We start from the raw sequence: 13804 nt of genomic DNA, 5'->3' as shown, positions 1-13804 counted from the left end.
AGGTGTATGTTTTTTATTATTATTTAATGATATTGATTGATATAAATCAAAATGCTATTTTTAGGTCTTAAATATCATAATAAATGTTATTTTCCTGATAAATACATCTCAACTAAGTCTTTTTTGTTTCTCCACTTGTGGGAACAGAAAAGAGATTGGACACGTAGTTAAGCCATCTTGTTCGACAAAATAACCACAGCAGTGATCACAACCTTACATACTTGTCTTCCCTACCCGTCTGTGTTTACCCACTGTGAGAAGGGTTGGTCCACAGGTGGCTCCCGCTGTCCTTGCCTTCACCGGGTAGGTAGCATCGCTGCTGCGTCATAATCACAATAATTTCGAGTGAAGATTACGATTCCGCTCGTTTTAGTTACACCACTCTCTACCTGATCCCATGGTAAGTCTTTTGTGGACCCCGTCGTGTATCTCCCAGTCCAAAGATAGGTGGGTTGAAGTAACGTAAACCGATAGCGTTAAGAAGAATCTCACGATCTCAACGGCCGATTCTTGGAGCACTCATCTCACGACTCATTCAGTCGGACATACAGGAGAGAGGTAAAAAATAAGTCGCACTCGGAGGAGACGCCCACCACGCCAACCACGACTCCCGTCGTCCTCTTCTTGGTTTCCGATTTGGGGATTCCTCGCTACAATCCCTCGATCCAGCACACGCCCATCTGTTGTTCCTCCTCCTCCTCCTCTCCGCTGCCGCCGAAGACTTCTCTCGAGCCAGCTCCGCTGCGAGGTACTTCCCATCCCGCTTGATGACACCATTTGTTGAAATATTGCTCTCTTTCGTTATCGCAATCGGTGGGTTAGATGTGTGGGGATTGGGCCGGGGATGCAGTCGCCGTGAGGAGCCCTCATGTCGGCTGGTTGAATGCCCCTCCGTTGTCTTGGTCTTTTGCTGTTTTGCCTGTGAACTTATTTGATTTGGTTTTGAGTGTTTTGACGGAGCTGAAGTTTCAAATTGCTAGAGCAGTATCAGTTCGTTCAAGGAATCTTACTTAGGGTTCGATACCTGAGAGTGATTACATAGAAGAATTGATTATGAATGCTTCTGGACAATTCTTTAGGTTCTTTGAGCTTCTGGAATCGAATGTAAACAGACTTGCATCATAATAATGCGTCCAATTCAGGTATCCTAGGTGCTTAGGATCATATGTGACCTTAATCGAGTGCGTTGATCTTCTTAGTTCTAGCTTCTTTGATTCTGCCTGTCCTTTTCTATTAAGTTGATGGTGTCAACACTTTTTTTGGTCCTTGTTTATCCTTTTTGGTGGTGTCCGTCGCAGTGACTGGACAGATAAGTCCCAGTGGCCATGGCCTGTATAACCGGTGGCCTCACTCTCATTTTGTGGACAGCTCGAAAGTGAATTGACTTCACTTCGAGACTGTGTGACACAGATTGATTCACTTGCATCGGGTCCCTTCTCCAACTTAATACTTTGGATGAGAGCTTTGTGTGGGTGGGATGCACTTGGTATGTGTGTTTGTTGTGCATGGTATTGCTTGCCTTTTGCTCTCTCTCTTATGCATGTGAATGTGGATTGCTTAACCTTGTGATTCTGCTGTATTTTTAGGGGACGGATGGAACGTGTGTTATAAAAGGTCCCAAGGAATCTCATTATACCAATTTTGCTTGCTTGGTGCACTGGAGATCTTTGGTTGCGGCCGTTCTCTTTCTTTCCCAAAGTTAGTTTGCTTTCAAATTTAGATTGGATGTCAAATAAAAGAACAGCGAGTCCAGCTGTTGTTTGACAACAGTTATTCTTGTTTCTATTGCTACACATTTCTTGGGCCCAGCTCAAAAGGAAGAACTAAAACCATTTTTTGTTGCGAAAATTTGATGACCCTCATGTCTAAAGACACTTCTTGAGGAGTTATGCTTCTGTTCACCATGGAGAGAGGCCTTATGCTTCTGAATCACTTTCTGGTAGGAAAGATAATATTGCTAATCCTATCTGTTGAGTATGATGACCACTGACCGATGCCAGATTTGGCTGGAACTATTCAGCTATAGTTGTACTCCCCTAGTGTTGCAGATGTCTTGTTCGATAGACTGTAGTAGTTGCAATAAGTCTGCAACTAGGTTATCCTGATCAGGATTTTGGTTTGTGGAGATCTGGCTGTTCTGTTCTTCTTTAGTTCCTATGGTTTCTAAGATCATGTTCTATAACTCTTTGTCTCGCTTCAACATTTCCCTCTTGTAGGAATTCACTAACGGGGTACTTGTTTGGCTGCAGATTTTCCAGAATCTGGTTATGGCACTAAAGTTCTACAGGTATCAGGCAGAGCTACTAGTCAAGAATTACTTGCTGGCAGATCCATACATTTCATATACTTCGGTGCTAGGTGGCATTTTTCTCTGCAAGATGGTAAGTACTGCTGCATGTTCATGATAGAAGTACCTTTTGTTTTTGGTTTGATAATGATTCTTATCATGAAGATAATGTTGCAAAATTCATTGATGATTCATAATTATCCACTTGGAATCTGGAAAAGTGGAAACATGTATACTATCTAATATCTATACATGTTCCACTTGCATACCTTTAAATCTAGCTTCTTTTGCTGTATGAGCACAGTTTATAGTACAACATGTAAAAGTGTTCCAAAATGTCTGAAAAGAGTTGTCAAAATTCAAGCAAAACTTGAAATAGTTAAATTCAATTAGTACATGTTTACTACCTTGAAACATAAGCAAATCCACGAGTAAAACTTGTGGAAAATGATAGCTTTTAAAACAGGTCGTGTCATGTCAAAATACTCGAATGTGCATGATAAGGATTGGAAAAGAGAGAGAGAAAAGTCATGCTTGCTGAGCCCACTCAAATACAAAATTTGGTGGACAGCTTCTTTCTTTATTTCTACTAAGACATTAATGCTTATCACCAGCTAGGGGGCTTTTATGTTCTTTTTCACAAACATTATAACAGAGATTAAATATGTGATTTGCTGAAACTGTCTTCATCCATTCAAGTTAGTGTCGAGTACTTTTGTTATTCACTTCTGACTTTGTTGCAAATCCATGTCTTTGTTGGCTACATGGATCTTTTCCCACTATTGAGTTCTGTGTAGGGATCTTTATATGTGCTGATAAAAATCTGGTGCTTTTTCTTCTTTTTTATTGGAATCTAGTGAAGCATACACAATTCATAATGATGTCCATTTGTTCATTTTACAGGCATATGATTTTACCCAGTTCATCAGTTCTTTTTACTTCAAGGGTTACAGTTCCCTAACAAAGATCCAACGGATTGATTGGAATAATCGGTATTTTGTAGTTGACTTCTATGCAGATCTTTTTTGTTTGTCTCACTGTGATTATGAGTATCATATCAAAATTTACATGCAGGGGTATGTCTAGCATCCATGCTATCTTTGTAACAATAATGTCAATTTACTTGGTGTTCTGCTCCGATCTTTTCTCTGATAATACAATCAACCTACCCATTACATTCCGAAGTTCATCTCTCTCTACATTTGGGTTGGGGGTAATAACTTCAAATTTCATTATTTTATAAGAATCTGTATCTATCTTTTATTTCAGTCTGAGTAATCTGCTTGTTGTGAATTTACTGTCACATGCACAGGTCTCTGTTGGGTATTTTCTTGCAGACCTTGCTATGATAGCTTGGTCATACCCTTCACTCGGTGGAATGGAGTATGTAAGTCATGTTTTAAATTTTAAAGTGACATTTTCTCATTTCACTGAACATGATCCTGTCACATTTAGTTTGATCATGATCTTTTATTTTTCAGAAATATACGCTGCTCATGTTAGAAACTTACTGCTAAATTCTTATAATTGCCCCAATTTTAACCAAATTTGTAGTGATATCTTTGACTTTTCTAGTTCTCCATAAATGATGAAAGCTTTTTCAGGTTCTCCACCATACACTTTCAGTGATTGCTGTTGCTTACACCATGCTGTCTGGGGAAGGTCAGTTTTACACATATTTGGTCCTTATCTCTGAGATAACCACCCCGGGAATTAATTTGCGATGGTAAATGTTCCAAAATCAATAAAAAATTGCCTGTAACATATTTGGAAGTCCTAATTTCTAATTCTTAAGCTTCCTGCTTTGTCAAGGTTTCTTGACACTGCAGGAATGAAGAGGTCTCAAGCCTATCTTGTGAATGGCGCCATGGTGTTCTTGGCATGGCTGGTAAGTGGGAAGTCTGACTTGATTTGCTACACTAAATCATTAACAATTTTTTTTTTAGTTTTAAACCCAAAAGCAATCCTTTCTTGATTTATAGCTAGTTTTTGTTACATGACCTAATGGCAGTACCTGTTGCTTTTTCTTAAAGCCATCTCGTCACTGATTCCAGATTATGCAGCCACTATGGGATGTGTTTTCCCATTTAATATGAAGTACCATTTAGATTAGATATTGTTACTATTAACATGCAGTGCTTATGTACTCATTCTGTAACCATGGGACCATAACTGTTATATGAATTATGAACATGCTTTAACAATTATGTGCTTCTTCTTATCACTTTCATGAAGCATCACAAATTTAGATGAAATAACAAAATTTAAACTTAAAAACACATTACAGATAGAGAGCTATCTAAGTAAAACAAGGGAAAAGATTATAGCAGAACCAAGAGGTGCAATTATGTCCCAAGGTGCATTAGATTCTGGGAACAGGTGTGAGGCAAAGCATGCACCTTAAGGAGACAAGGAGCACTTAGTGTTGCTCATTTATGAAAAAAAGCTTTTGGGCTTAAATTGCTATCAGACACTGTAAATGATGTTGAACATAAACAAGGATCTAATGCCGTTGCAGTGTTGGTACTACACCATCAGGGAAACTGTTAAAATATAAATAACCATAATGACACTGACGAATTGTTTTTGTTCACCAGATGCTGCATCACCTTGTACGTACTACTTCATTCCAAAACCCAGACATCAGGAGTCTGCCAAAACAAATATTTACACGGTTTTATTTTAGCTGCATAACACATTTCTTTTAATTTTCATGTGAATCTTTTTCTTTTCTTCATGATGTGATCTTGCATTCTCAGTCCATTAAGTCGTTATGTCATGTCTATGTAACCTTGATGACAGTTCATCTTTTCTTTGTCATAGGTTGCAAGGATTTTATTGTTCATCTACTTGTTTTACCACATTTTTCTGCATTATGATCAGGTATGTGTTTTTTTGCTTTTATTGACTTAAATTTGGTGTAGCTTGATTTTTTTTGTTTTAAACCTCTGGCAGGTCAGGCAAATGCGTAGCTTTGGCTACCTCCTAATTTTTGTGGTACCATCAGCACTGGCCATCATGAACATAATATGGTTTGGGAAAATTTTAAAAGGGCTGAGGAAAGCCTTGACCAAGGGAAAATAGATGATGTATCAGGTGTTTTCTTTTTTCCTGTATAAATTCTTGTTTTTCTTAGTTAGTTCCTTTTTATTGAAACTAAGAGAATGTGAAACTTAAAAGAACAAATCGCCGAAGCTAATGATCAGAAAGATATGATGTCAAAAAGTCCAGTTATCCTTTTTTAAAAAAATATTTATTTTTATGTATCTATTGTATTTTCTTTTGATATGGACATAGACCTGGCTTCACGTCTCTGTTAGTAACAATCTAGTGAACATATGGATTGCTGACTCCAAAATTTATATAAGAAACAACTGATGCAATTTAATTCATTCGACTGTGACACATTAATACTATTTGAGTTTGTTGTAGTATTATGTAAAAGAGATTGATGTATTTTGCATTATGTACCCCTGCTGCGGTATGATATTTTGATGTTTTTATCCAGCCCTAGCATATGGATTTGATATTTCTTCCCTTGTCATATTGAACGCATAAGCATGCCAACGCTTCTCTTGGTAAAGATTAATGGCATAAATTAGAGACTGGTGTATGTTTAGCTTCCTAAATTTTTCACAGCTGCCCATGTTGATCAGCGTTGAAATTGTCTGATTTACTCTTATCGTAAGTGTTACTTCTTGTTCTTACACTTGCCTGATGCTGTAGTCTACCACTTTATTTATCATGATGCCTTCTATCTGAGAATGTTTAATTTTAAACCCTAATGATATGATTTATATATATTTTTTTTCTTAAATTTTCAGATTAAAGGTTTTTCGAACTCCCAATTGTTTGTAGTTAGTGGTTACTTTTACCCCTTATTATCGTGTCTGCACATCATTTGTTAAGCGGCTGGATCAACGAGATATATATATATATATATATATATATATATATATATATATATATATATATATATATATATATATATATATATATATATATATATATATGAGAGAGAGAGAGAGAGAGAGAGAGAGAGAGAGAGAGAGAGAGATGATGTGGTCGACATATCGATCAACGAGATATATATATATGAGAGAGAGAGAGAGAGAGAGAGAGAGAGAGAGAGAGAGAGATGATGTGGTCGACATGTCGATGAGTTAATGAGGCCTGCTAAGTACACTAGATGAGTGCCACGCGGATGAAACCCAACAATCTCGGGTTCGAAACAAGATGAAGATGGTGATAGTTATGGTTATACTCCACGCCTTCCATTATTGTACGAACTATGTATTGAGCGGATGTAATGATTGCAAATGACCATTATAAAAAGGAGCCCCCAAGTATATTTTGACACATTGATCCTTATTAACCAACCTGTCTGATTAGAATTTTAGAGGGGCATTTGTTGGGCATCCAGTTTTGTAGGGTTTGGACATTACTTGAGGTTAGCTAGGAGAAGGATAAGGTTAGATCCGATTCGACCTCTAAGTTTGATAACCAAAATCTACTATAACAAATTAGCGTTAGGAGGGCAAATCATATCTCAAGGAAACTTCACAAGGTCAAGTTGGCCAAACCTCGATGAGTTAGAATCCTCCCATACATATGATATGATGTATATGAATTTTATATATGATGTTAATGTATATGAATAAGATGATTATCATGAGATAGTTCTAAGCATATTATGTTAATGTATGCATTGTATAACAATAGATTTATATAAATTGAATTGAAATTGATTGAAATACATAAATCTATATCATAATGTGCGGTATGAGAGTACACATATATGTTATCACATGCATATGAGAGTGCATGTACATATTATAATATGCGATATAATTACGTGTGATGTGAGAATGCATGGATATGATATGATACGTGATACACGTATATATTATGATATATGGTACGATAATGTATGTATATATTATAATGTATGATATAAGAGTGTACGTATATATCATGACATGCAATACGAGAATATTTGTATATGTTATAAAATGTGATGCTAAAGTTCATGAACGAATTATGATTCCTCGTTACTTGCACTATGAATTTACTTAAATGGGAGCGTTATGATTTATTTGAAAGCAAAATTTTACCTCATTCTTATGTATCTATCATATTATGATACATATGTCATAAAAAGTTTTATGCATTTGTATACATGATGTATGGGAGTGCATGTATCTATGATTAAATATAATATAAAAGTTCATTGATGTATTATAATTTTCTATATCATATTTTATAAACTATTCTTATATATGTGTATTTTAATTTACTTTAAATCAAAAGTTTACTTTTTATTATACATTGATCATATTATGAAATACTTTATGCATTTGTATATTGAACGTGCGGTGTGAGAATACACGTATCAATATATGATATAGAAGGTCATGGACATATAATAATTACATATTATATGTTCTATGACCTACGCATTATGACTTATTTTAAATAAAGTTTTATCTTTTGATTATGCATCCTTCATGTTGCAAGGTTACTCATTGCTAAAGAGGCTATAAAGAAAGTACGTTCATAATGAAATATTTAATGCATGTAACTTTAAAATGTTACAAATATGATGTGATATATATTTATCTTAATATATTAAATTAAAATTTTATATTTATTGAGTTATCACTCATTTTAGACCCTATTTTATAGGTAAATACACTAGTAGTTCATTACTATGGTGTCTTTAGGAGGTGAAAAGATATATAGTCATGCTAGGGTAGATATAAATGACGACCCGTGGATATATTTGGTGTATGTAAATTTTAGACTTGATATGCATGTGTAGTGGTTTAAGTTTATGTGTTTACAACAATATCCTGTAGGGAAATATAGGGGTGACATCATATGCATAGCGAAAAAACATAAAATAAAAATCTCAAATTTCCCAAAAGGTATTCATCGTCATGCGAAAATTGATACGCAAAAACCCACGAAATTGAAAACCAAGTGTGAGATAATTATGTTACATAGGGAGGTTTTATATCCCTGAATTCTTGTAGATATGTGAGAGAGGATGAATAGGTCAAGCGTCATCCTCTCTAGCGGTGATCTACACGACAAGGGCTACGAAGATGCTCCTCAAATCACTGTCCAAATCTCCACACCTATTGATTGAGGAGGAGAAGGGAAGAAGAGAATGAGAGGTGATAACCAAAAAGCCTAACCTATGATCTTTTGACTCTCTCTTATTTATAAAGGCCCATTGTCAAATTAACTTTAATGAATCCTACCTTATTGGGTATTGGATCTCTATCCAATTACCCAAGCCTATTAGATTAGTGAGTTTTTATCCAATAATCTCTTATTAGCTCTTATTGGATCTCATCTATATGATCCAATAATTCAGAGGCTTAATGGATATTCAATAAGATAAGGGTTCCAACGGATACCTCATATCCGAACCTCTACTCATCACAATACCTACTATATGTGTGTGACCCTCTAGGCCCAATATCGAGCTAGCCATGAGTCATATATGTCAGAACTCCTTCTAGCTCAGTGAATTATTATCTCCATAATAATTTACTCGATTTATCAACTACGGACGTACTAGGCCACTACACCGTAGTCCCTAGACGATACATGTGAATCCAATCCTTTGGACCTATTTGTCCTCAGTTATCATGTACCTATAGTTCCTCATTCATCTAATATCCTAGAGATTGTATACCGGGCATGGTAATATCAGGCCCATACGGTTTCTCCTCGAGTCTCGCTTTAATCGGATTCTCCCAGTGAACTCTTTCTCTCTCAATCCGAATGATCCTAGTTAGGGATTTGTTTGAGCAAGAACACATGAGATATTTCTTTCATGACACCGAGAGTGGATGATCCTCTATCGACACTTAATAGCCCTTGTAAGGTTGGCTATCACTTTCGATGACCGGTTGTGCTAGATTTGGAACATCCAGACCTATAAGTCTGGTATCAAAGAGTGGAGTACTCATACAGGACATCCTTGGTGTCTCAGGTCTAAGGATTAGATACACCATTGAGATTACAGAAATTGTTATTTGATAATATGACATCATCAACCATCCATCATTCCGTGGTTAGATCAATCAGTGAACTCATTCTCCAATGAGCACATGCACTCTATCCCTAATGTCCCAACACAAGCAGCTATGAGACAAGCTGCTTTCATCATATGTACGGGTATACAGTACACTAGTATGTCCGGTTATCTTGATGTCCCTCTCGAGCAACCTATGACCGGGATTATTTAGGATCTTTATTTAAAGGCGAATCAGTCTTATTATCGTGATCTCATCACGATCCAATTCTCATTGCACAGATCCATGGATATCACAATATATTCATGCAACAAGCAATATAAAGTGATAAAATGTCAAATAATATAATAAGTAAAAAGAATGCATATCATGTCACATGTGTCATCACTCATGTAATTAACTTGTAGGACACCTATGACTAGCACAAGGCTCATCTTCATTTTTAACGAAGTCATAAGATTTGATCGCCTCATCAAATCTTATGTTCCAACTTTGGTAAGCTTGCTTTAATCCATAGATGGACCTAAGCAACCTACATACCTTATTTGGACTATCCTTGGACACAAATCCCTTAGGCTATATCATATACACCTCATCGAGGTTGCTGTTGAGGAACTTGATTTTCACGTTCATCTGTCAAATCTCATAATCATAGTGTGCTATAATAGTCAACAGAATTCAGATGGATTTTAACATGACTACAGGTGAGAATGTTTCGTTATAGTCAACACATTGCCTTTGACAATACCTCTTAGCCACTAGCTTTACTTTATAGGTCTCTACATTTTTATCTGCTCTGATATTCTTCTTGAAAATTTATTTATAACCAATGGGTACAATACCCTTAGGTGTATGAACTAGGTTCCAAACCCTGTTGGAGTACATAGAATCCATCTCAGAATTCATGGCTCCTTACCACTTCCTAGAATCTATACACGTAATAGTCTCCTCGTAGGTCTGAGTATCAATATTCTTAACATCCTCTCCTCTAATATTTCCCACATATCTCTCAAGATGATAGGATACTCTACCAGACCTATGTAAAGTTGAAACTTATGTGCTAGGTAACTGAACAAAATCTAGCTGTGGAATGATGCTTGAGCTAGGTTCTCCAACCTCACTTAACTCTATCACGCTCCCATTGTCTCCACTAAGAATGTATTACTTCTCAAGGAACACTGTTCTCTTGGCTACAAAAACCTTTTGATCCTCGGGATGATAGAAATAACACCCATAAGTTTTCTTAAGGTATCTCACGAATTTGTACCGCTCCATCCTAGATTCTAACTTATCGAAGTTATGTCTCTTAATGTGAGCAAGGCAATCCCAAATCTTAACAACCTTAAGATCAAGCTTTTTTCCTTTTCACATCTCATATGTAGACACTACCGACTTAGTTGGAACTCTGTTCAAAAGGTAAGCTACGGACTCTAGGGCGTATCCTTAAAATGAGATAGATAGGTCAGTGAAACTCATCATGGACCGCACTATATCTAACAATATGTGATTCCTCATTTCAGATAGACCATTGAGTTGAGGTGTATAGGGAGGTGTCCATTGGGATAGAATCTCATGGTCCTTGAAGAATTGGATGAACTATATACTCAAGTACTCACATCTTCGATATGATCGAAGAGTCTTGATACTCTTTTTAGTTTGATTCTCAACTTCATTCTTATACTCCATGAATTTCTCGAAGGCCTCAAACTTATACTTCATTAAGTATACATGTCCATACATTAAGAAATCATTAGTAAAAGTAATAAAGTATGAGTAACCACCTATGGCATGAGTTAACATGAGACCACATACATCACTATGTATGAGTTCCAACAACTTAGTGGCTCTCTTTCTAGTTCTACTAAATGGAAAGTTGGTTAGTTTTTCATGAAGGCAAGGCTCACAAATTGCATGACTCATAGTTGAATGGATTTAGGTATCCATCCTTTAGCAACTTTTAAATCCTTCCCTCATAGTTGAATGAATCTATGTATCCATCGATTGCGGATGTATTAGTTAACTACGCCATGGTCCCTAGACGATATAGAGGAATCCAATCCTTTGGACCTATATATCCTTAGTTACCATCTACCTATAGTTCCTAATTCATCTAATATCCGAGAGACCGTATACCGCGTATGGTGCTGTCAGACCCATACGATTTCTTCTCGAGTCTCGCTCTATTTAGATTCTCCCAAAGAATTATTTCTCTCTCAATCCGAATGACCTTGGCTAAAGATTTGTCTGAACAAGAACACATTAGATATTCCTCTCATGATACTGAGAGTGGATGATTCTCTATCAACACTCAATAGCTCTCGTAAGGTTGGTTACTGTTGGGAAATCATGGGGGGCGACATCATATGCGCAGCGGAAGAACAAGAAAACAAAAATCCCCGATTCCCAAAAAGATGTTCGTCGTCGTGCGAAGATTGGTGCGCAAAATTCGCAAAACACAAAACTGCGTATAGAGATTGTGTTACCTAGGGAGATCGTATATCCCTGTTTCCTTGTAGATCCTTAGGAGAGGGTGAAGGAGGTCAAGCGTCCTCCTCTCTAGCGGTGATCCACACAGCAGGGTTGCGACGACGCTCCTCAAAACTCCAGGCCTACTCTGAGGTGGAGAGGGAGAGGAGAATAGGAAGGGCAAGCAAAGACTCTAGCCTATGAGGCTGTGAATCCCTCCTATTTATAGAGATCCCGTGTCAAACCCTAATGGGTCCTTCCCTAGTGGGTATTGGATCTGCATCCAATAAGACAAGGGCTCCGTCGGATATCTCATATCCGAACCTCTACTCATCGCAATGCCTACCATATGTGTGTGACCCTCTAGGCCCAATATCGAGCTGGCCGTGAGTCATACCTGTTAGAACTCCTTCTAACTCAGTGAATTATTATCTCTGTAATAATTCACTCGACTCATCGACTACGGACGTACTAGGCCACTACGTCGTAGTCTCCAGACGATACAGGGGAATCCAATCCATTGGACCTGTCTGTCCTCAGTTACCATGTACCTATAGTCCCTCATCCATCCAATATCCCAGAGACCGTATATCGAGCATGGTGCTGTCAGACCCATACGATTTCTACTCGAGTCTCGCTCTAATCGGATTCTCCCGGAGAACTCTTTCTCTCTCAACCCGAATGACCCTGGCCAGGGATTTGTCTGAGCAAGAACACATTGGATATTCCTCTCATGACGCCGAGAGTGGATGATCCTCTATCGACACTCAATAGCCCTCGTAAGGTCGACTACCACTCCCAATGACCAGCTGTACTAGATCTGGGATAGCCAAACCTATAAGTCTGGTATCAAAGAGTGGAGCACTCATACAGGACATCCTTGGTGTCTCAAGTCTAAGGACCAGATACACCACTAGGACTACGGAATCGCTGTCTGACAATAAGGCATCATCAACCATCCAGCATTCCGTAAGCGGATCAATCAGTGAACTCATTCTCCAATGAGCACCTGTACTGTATCCCTAGTGTCCCTACACGAGCAGCTATGAGACCAGCTGCATCCATCATATTGACGGGTATACAGCACACCAGTCTATCCGGTTATCACGATGTCCCTTTCGAGTAACCTATGACCGGGATTATTTAGGATATATGTTTAAAGGTGAATCGATCTCATTATCGTGATCTCATCACGATCCGATTCCCATTGCACAAATCCAAGGACATCACAATATATATGCATTTATGCAATAGTTATAAAGTGATATACGCCAAAATATAATAAGCAAAAAAGATTCTGTATCAAGTCACACGTGCCATCACTCACGTGATTGGCTTGCTGGGCACCTATGACTAGCAGTTACCTCTCTCGATGACCGGTTATACTAGATTTAGAACTTTCAAATCTATAAGTTTGGTATCAAAGAGTGGAGTACTCATATAAGACATCCTTAGTGTCTCAAGTCTAAGGACCAAGTATACCATTAAGATGACGTAATTCGTGTCTAACAATGAGGTATCATCAACCATCGAACATCCTATGAGCGGATCAATTAGTAAACTCATTCTCTAATGAGCACCTGCACTGTAGCCATAGTGTTCCCACATGAGCAATTATGAGACCAATTGCCTCCATAATATAAACGAGTATACAGCACATTAGTCTGTCCGATTTTCTCGATGTCCCTCTTGAGTAACTTATGACCAGGATTATTTATGGTCTATGTTTAAAGGTGAATCAGTCTTAGTATCGTGATCTCATCACGATCCGATTCCCATTGTATTGATATATAAATATCATAATATATTTATGAATCAAGCAATATAAAGTGAGAAAATATCATAATAATAATAAGCAAAAGGACTACGTGTCATATCACATGTGTCATTACTCATATGATTGGCTTGTAGGGCACCTATGACTAGTAGATCCTCTATCGACACTCAATAGCTTTCGTAAGATTAGCTGACACTCTAACATATATATATATATATATATATA

General features: G+C 37.4%; 1 protein-coding gene across 5 annotated transcripts; it reads left to right on the top strand.

Annotated features, from left to right (window-relative positions):
* The first annotated feature begins 536 nt into the window (after positions 1-536).
* LOC135593284 (uncharacterized) lies at positions 537-5595 on the top strand. 5 transcript variants are annotated; one of them, XM_065083185.1, is made up of 11 exons: positions 1463-1486; positions 1587-1670; positions 2250-2381; positions 3191-3279; positions 3362-3500; positions 3600-3674; positions 3892-4013; positions 4100-4175; positions 4885-4961; positions 5111-5170; positions 5243-5595. In XM_065083185.1, the coding sequence occupies exons 1-11, from the start codon at positions 1478-1480 to the stop codon at positions 5274-5276; spliced, it is 897 nt and encodes a 298-aa protein (XP_064939257.1). In that variant the 5' UTR covers positions 1463-1477; the 3' UTR covers positions 5277-5595. The 5 variants fall into 5 exon arrangements, with proteins under 5 accessions (XP_064939258.1, XP_064939260.1, XP_064939259.1 ...); XM_065083188.1 differs by lacking the exons at positions 1463-1486; positions 4885-4961 and adding an exon at positions 565-748; XM_065083187.1 differs by lacking the exons at positions 1463-1486; positions 4885-4961 and adding an exon at positions 730-748 and having other exon boundaries at positions 1587-1698.
* Positions 5596-13804: the final 8209 nt, after the last annotated feature.

Source organism: Musa acuminata, chromosome BXJ1-9, assembly GCF_036884655.1.
Source record: "Musa acuminata AAA Group cultivar baxijiao chromosome BXJ1-9, Cavendish_Baxijiao_AAA, whole genome shotgun sequence".
Taxonomy (NCBI): domain Eukaryota; kingdom Viridiplantae; phylum Streptophyta; class Magnoliopsida; order Zingiberales; family Musaceae; genus Musa; species Musa acuminata.
The sequence above is the reverse complement of the archived record's forward strand: the minus strand, read 5'-3'. Positions and strand labels throughout refer to the sequence as shown.

Excerpts from the sequence above, each read along its gene's own strand:
- LOC135593284 (XM_065083184.1), top strand. Across the intron at positions 1,671-2,249 it reads TGGTGCACTGGAGATCTTTG|ATTTTCCAGAATCTGGTTAT; the intron begins GTTGCGGCCGTT and ends GTTTGGCTGCAG. Across the intron at positions 4,176-5,110 it reads TGGTGTTCTTGGCATGGCTG|GTTGCAAGGATTTTATTGTT; the intron begins GTAAGTGGGAAG and ends TCTTTGTCATAG.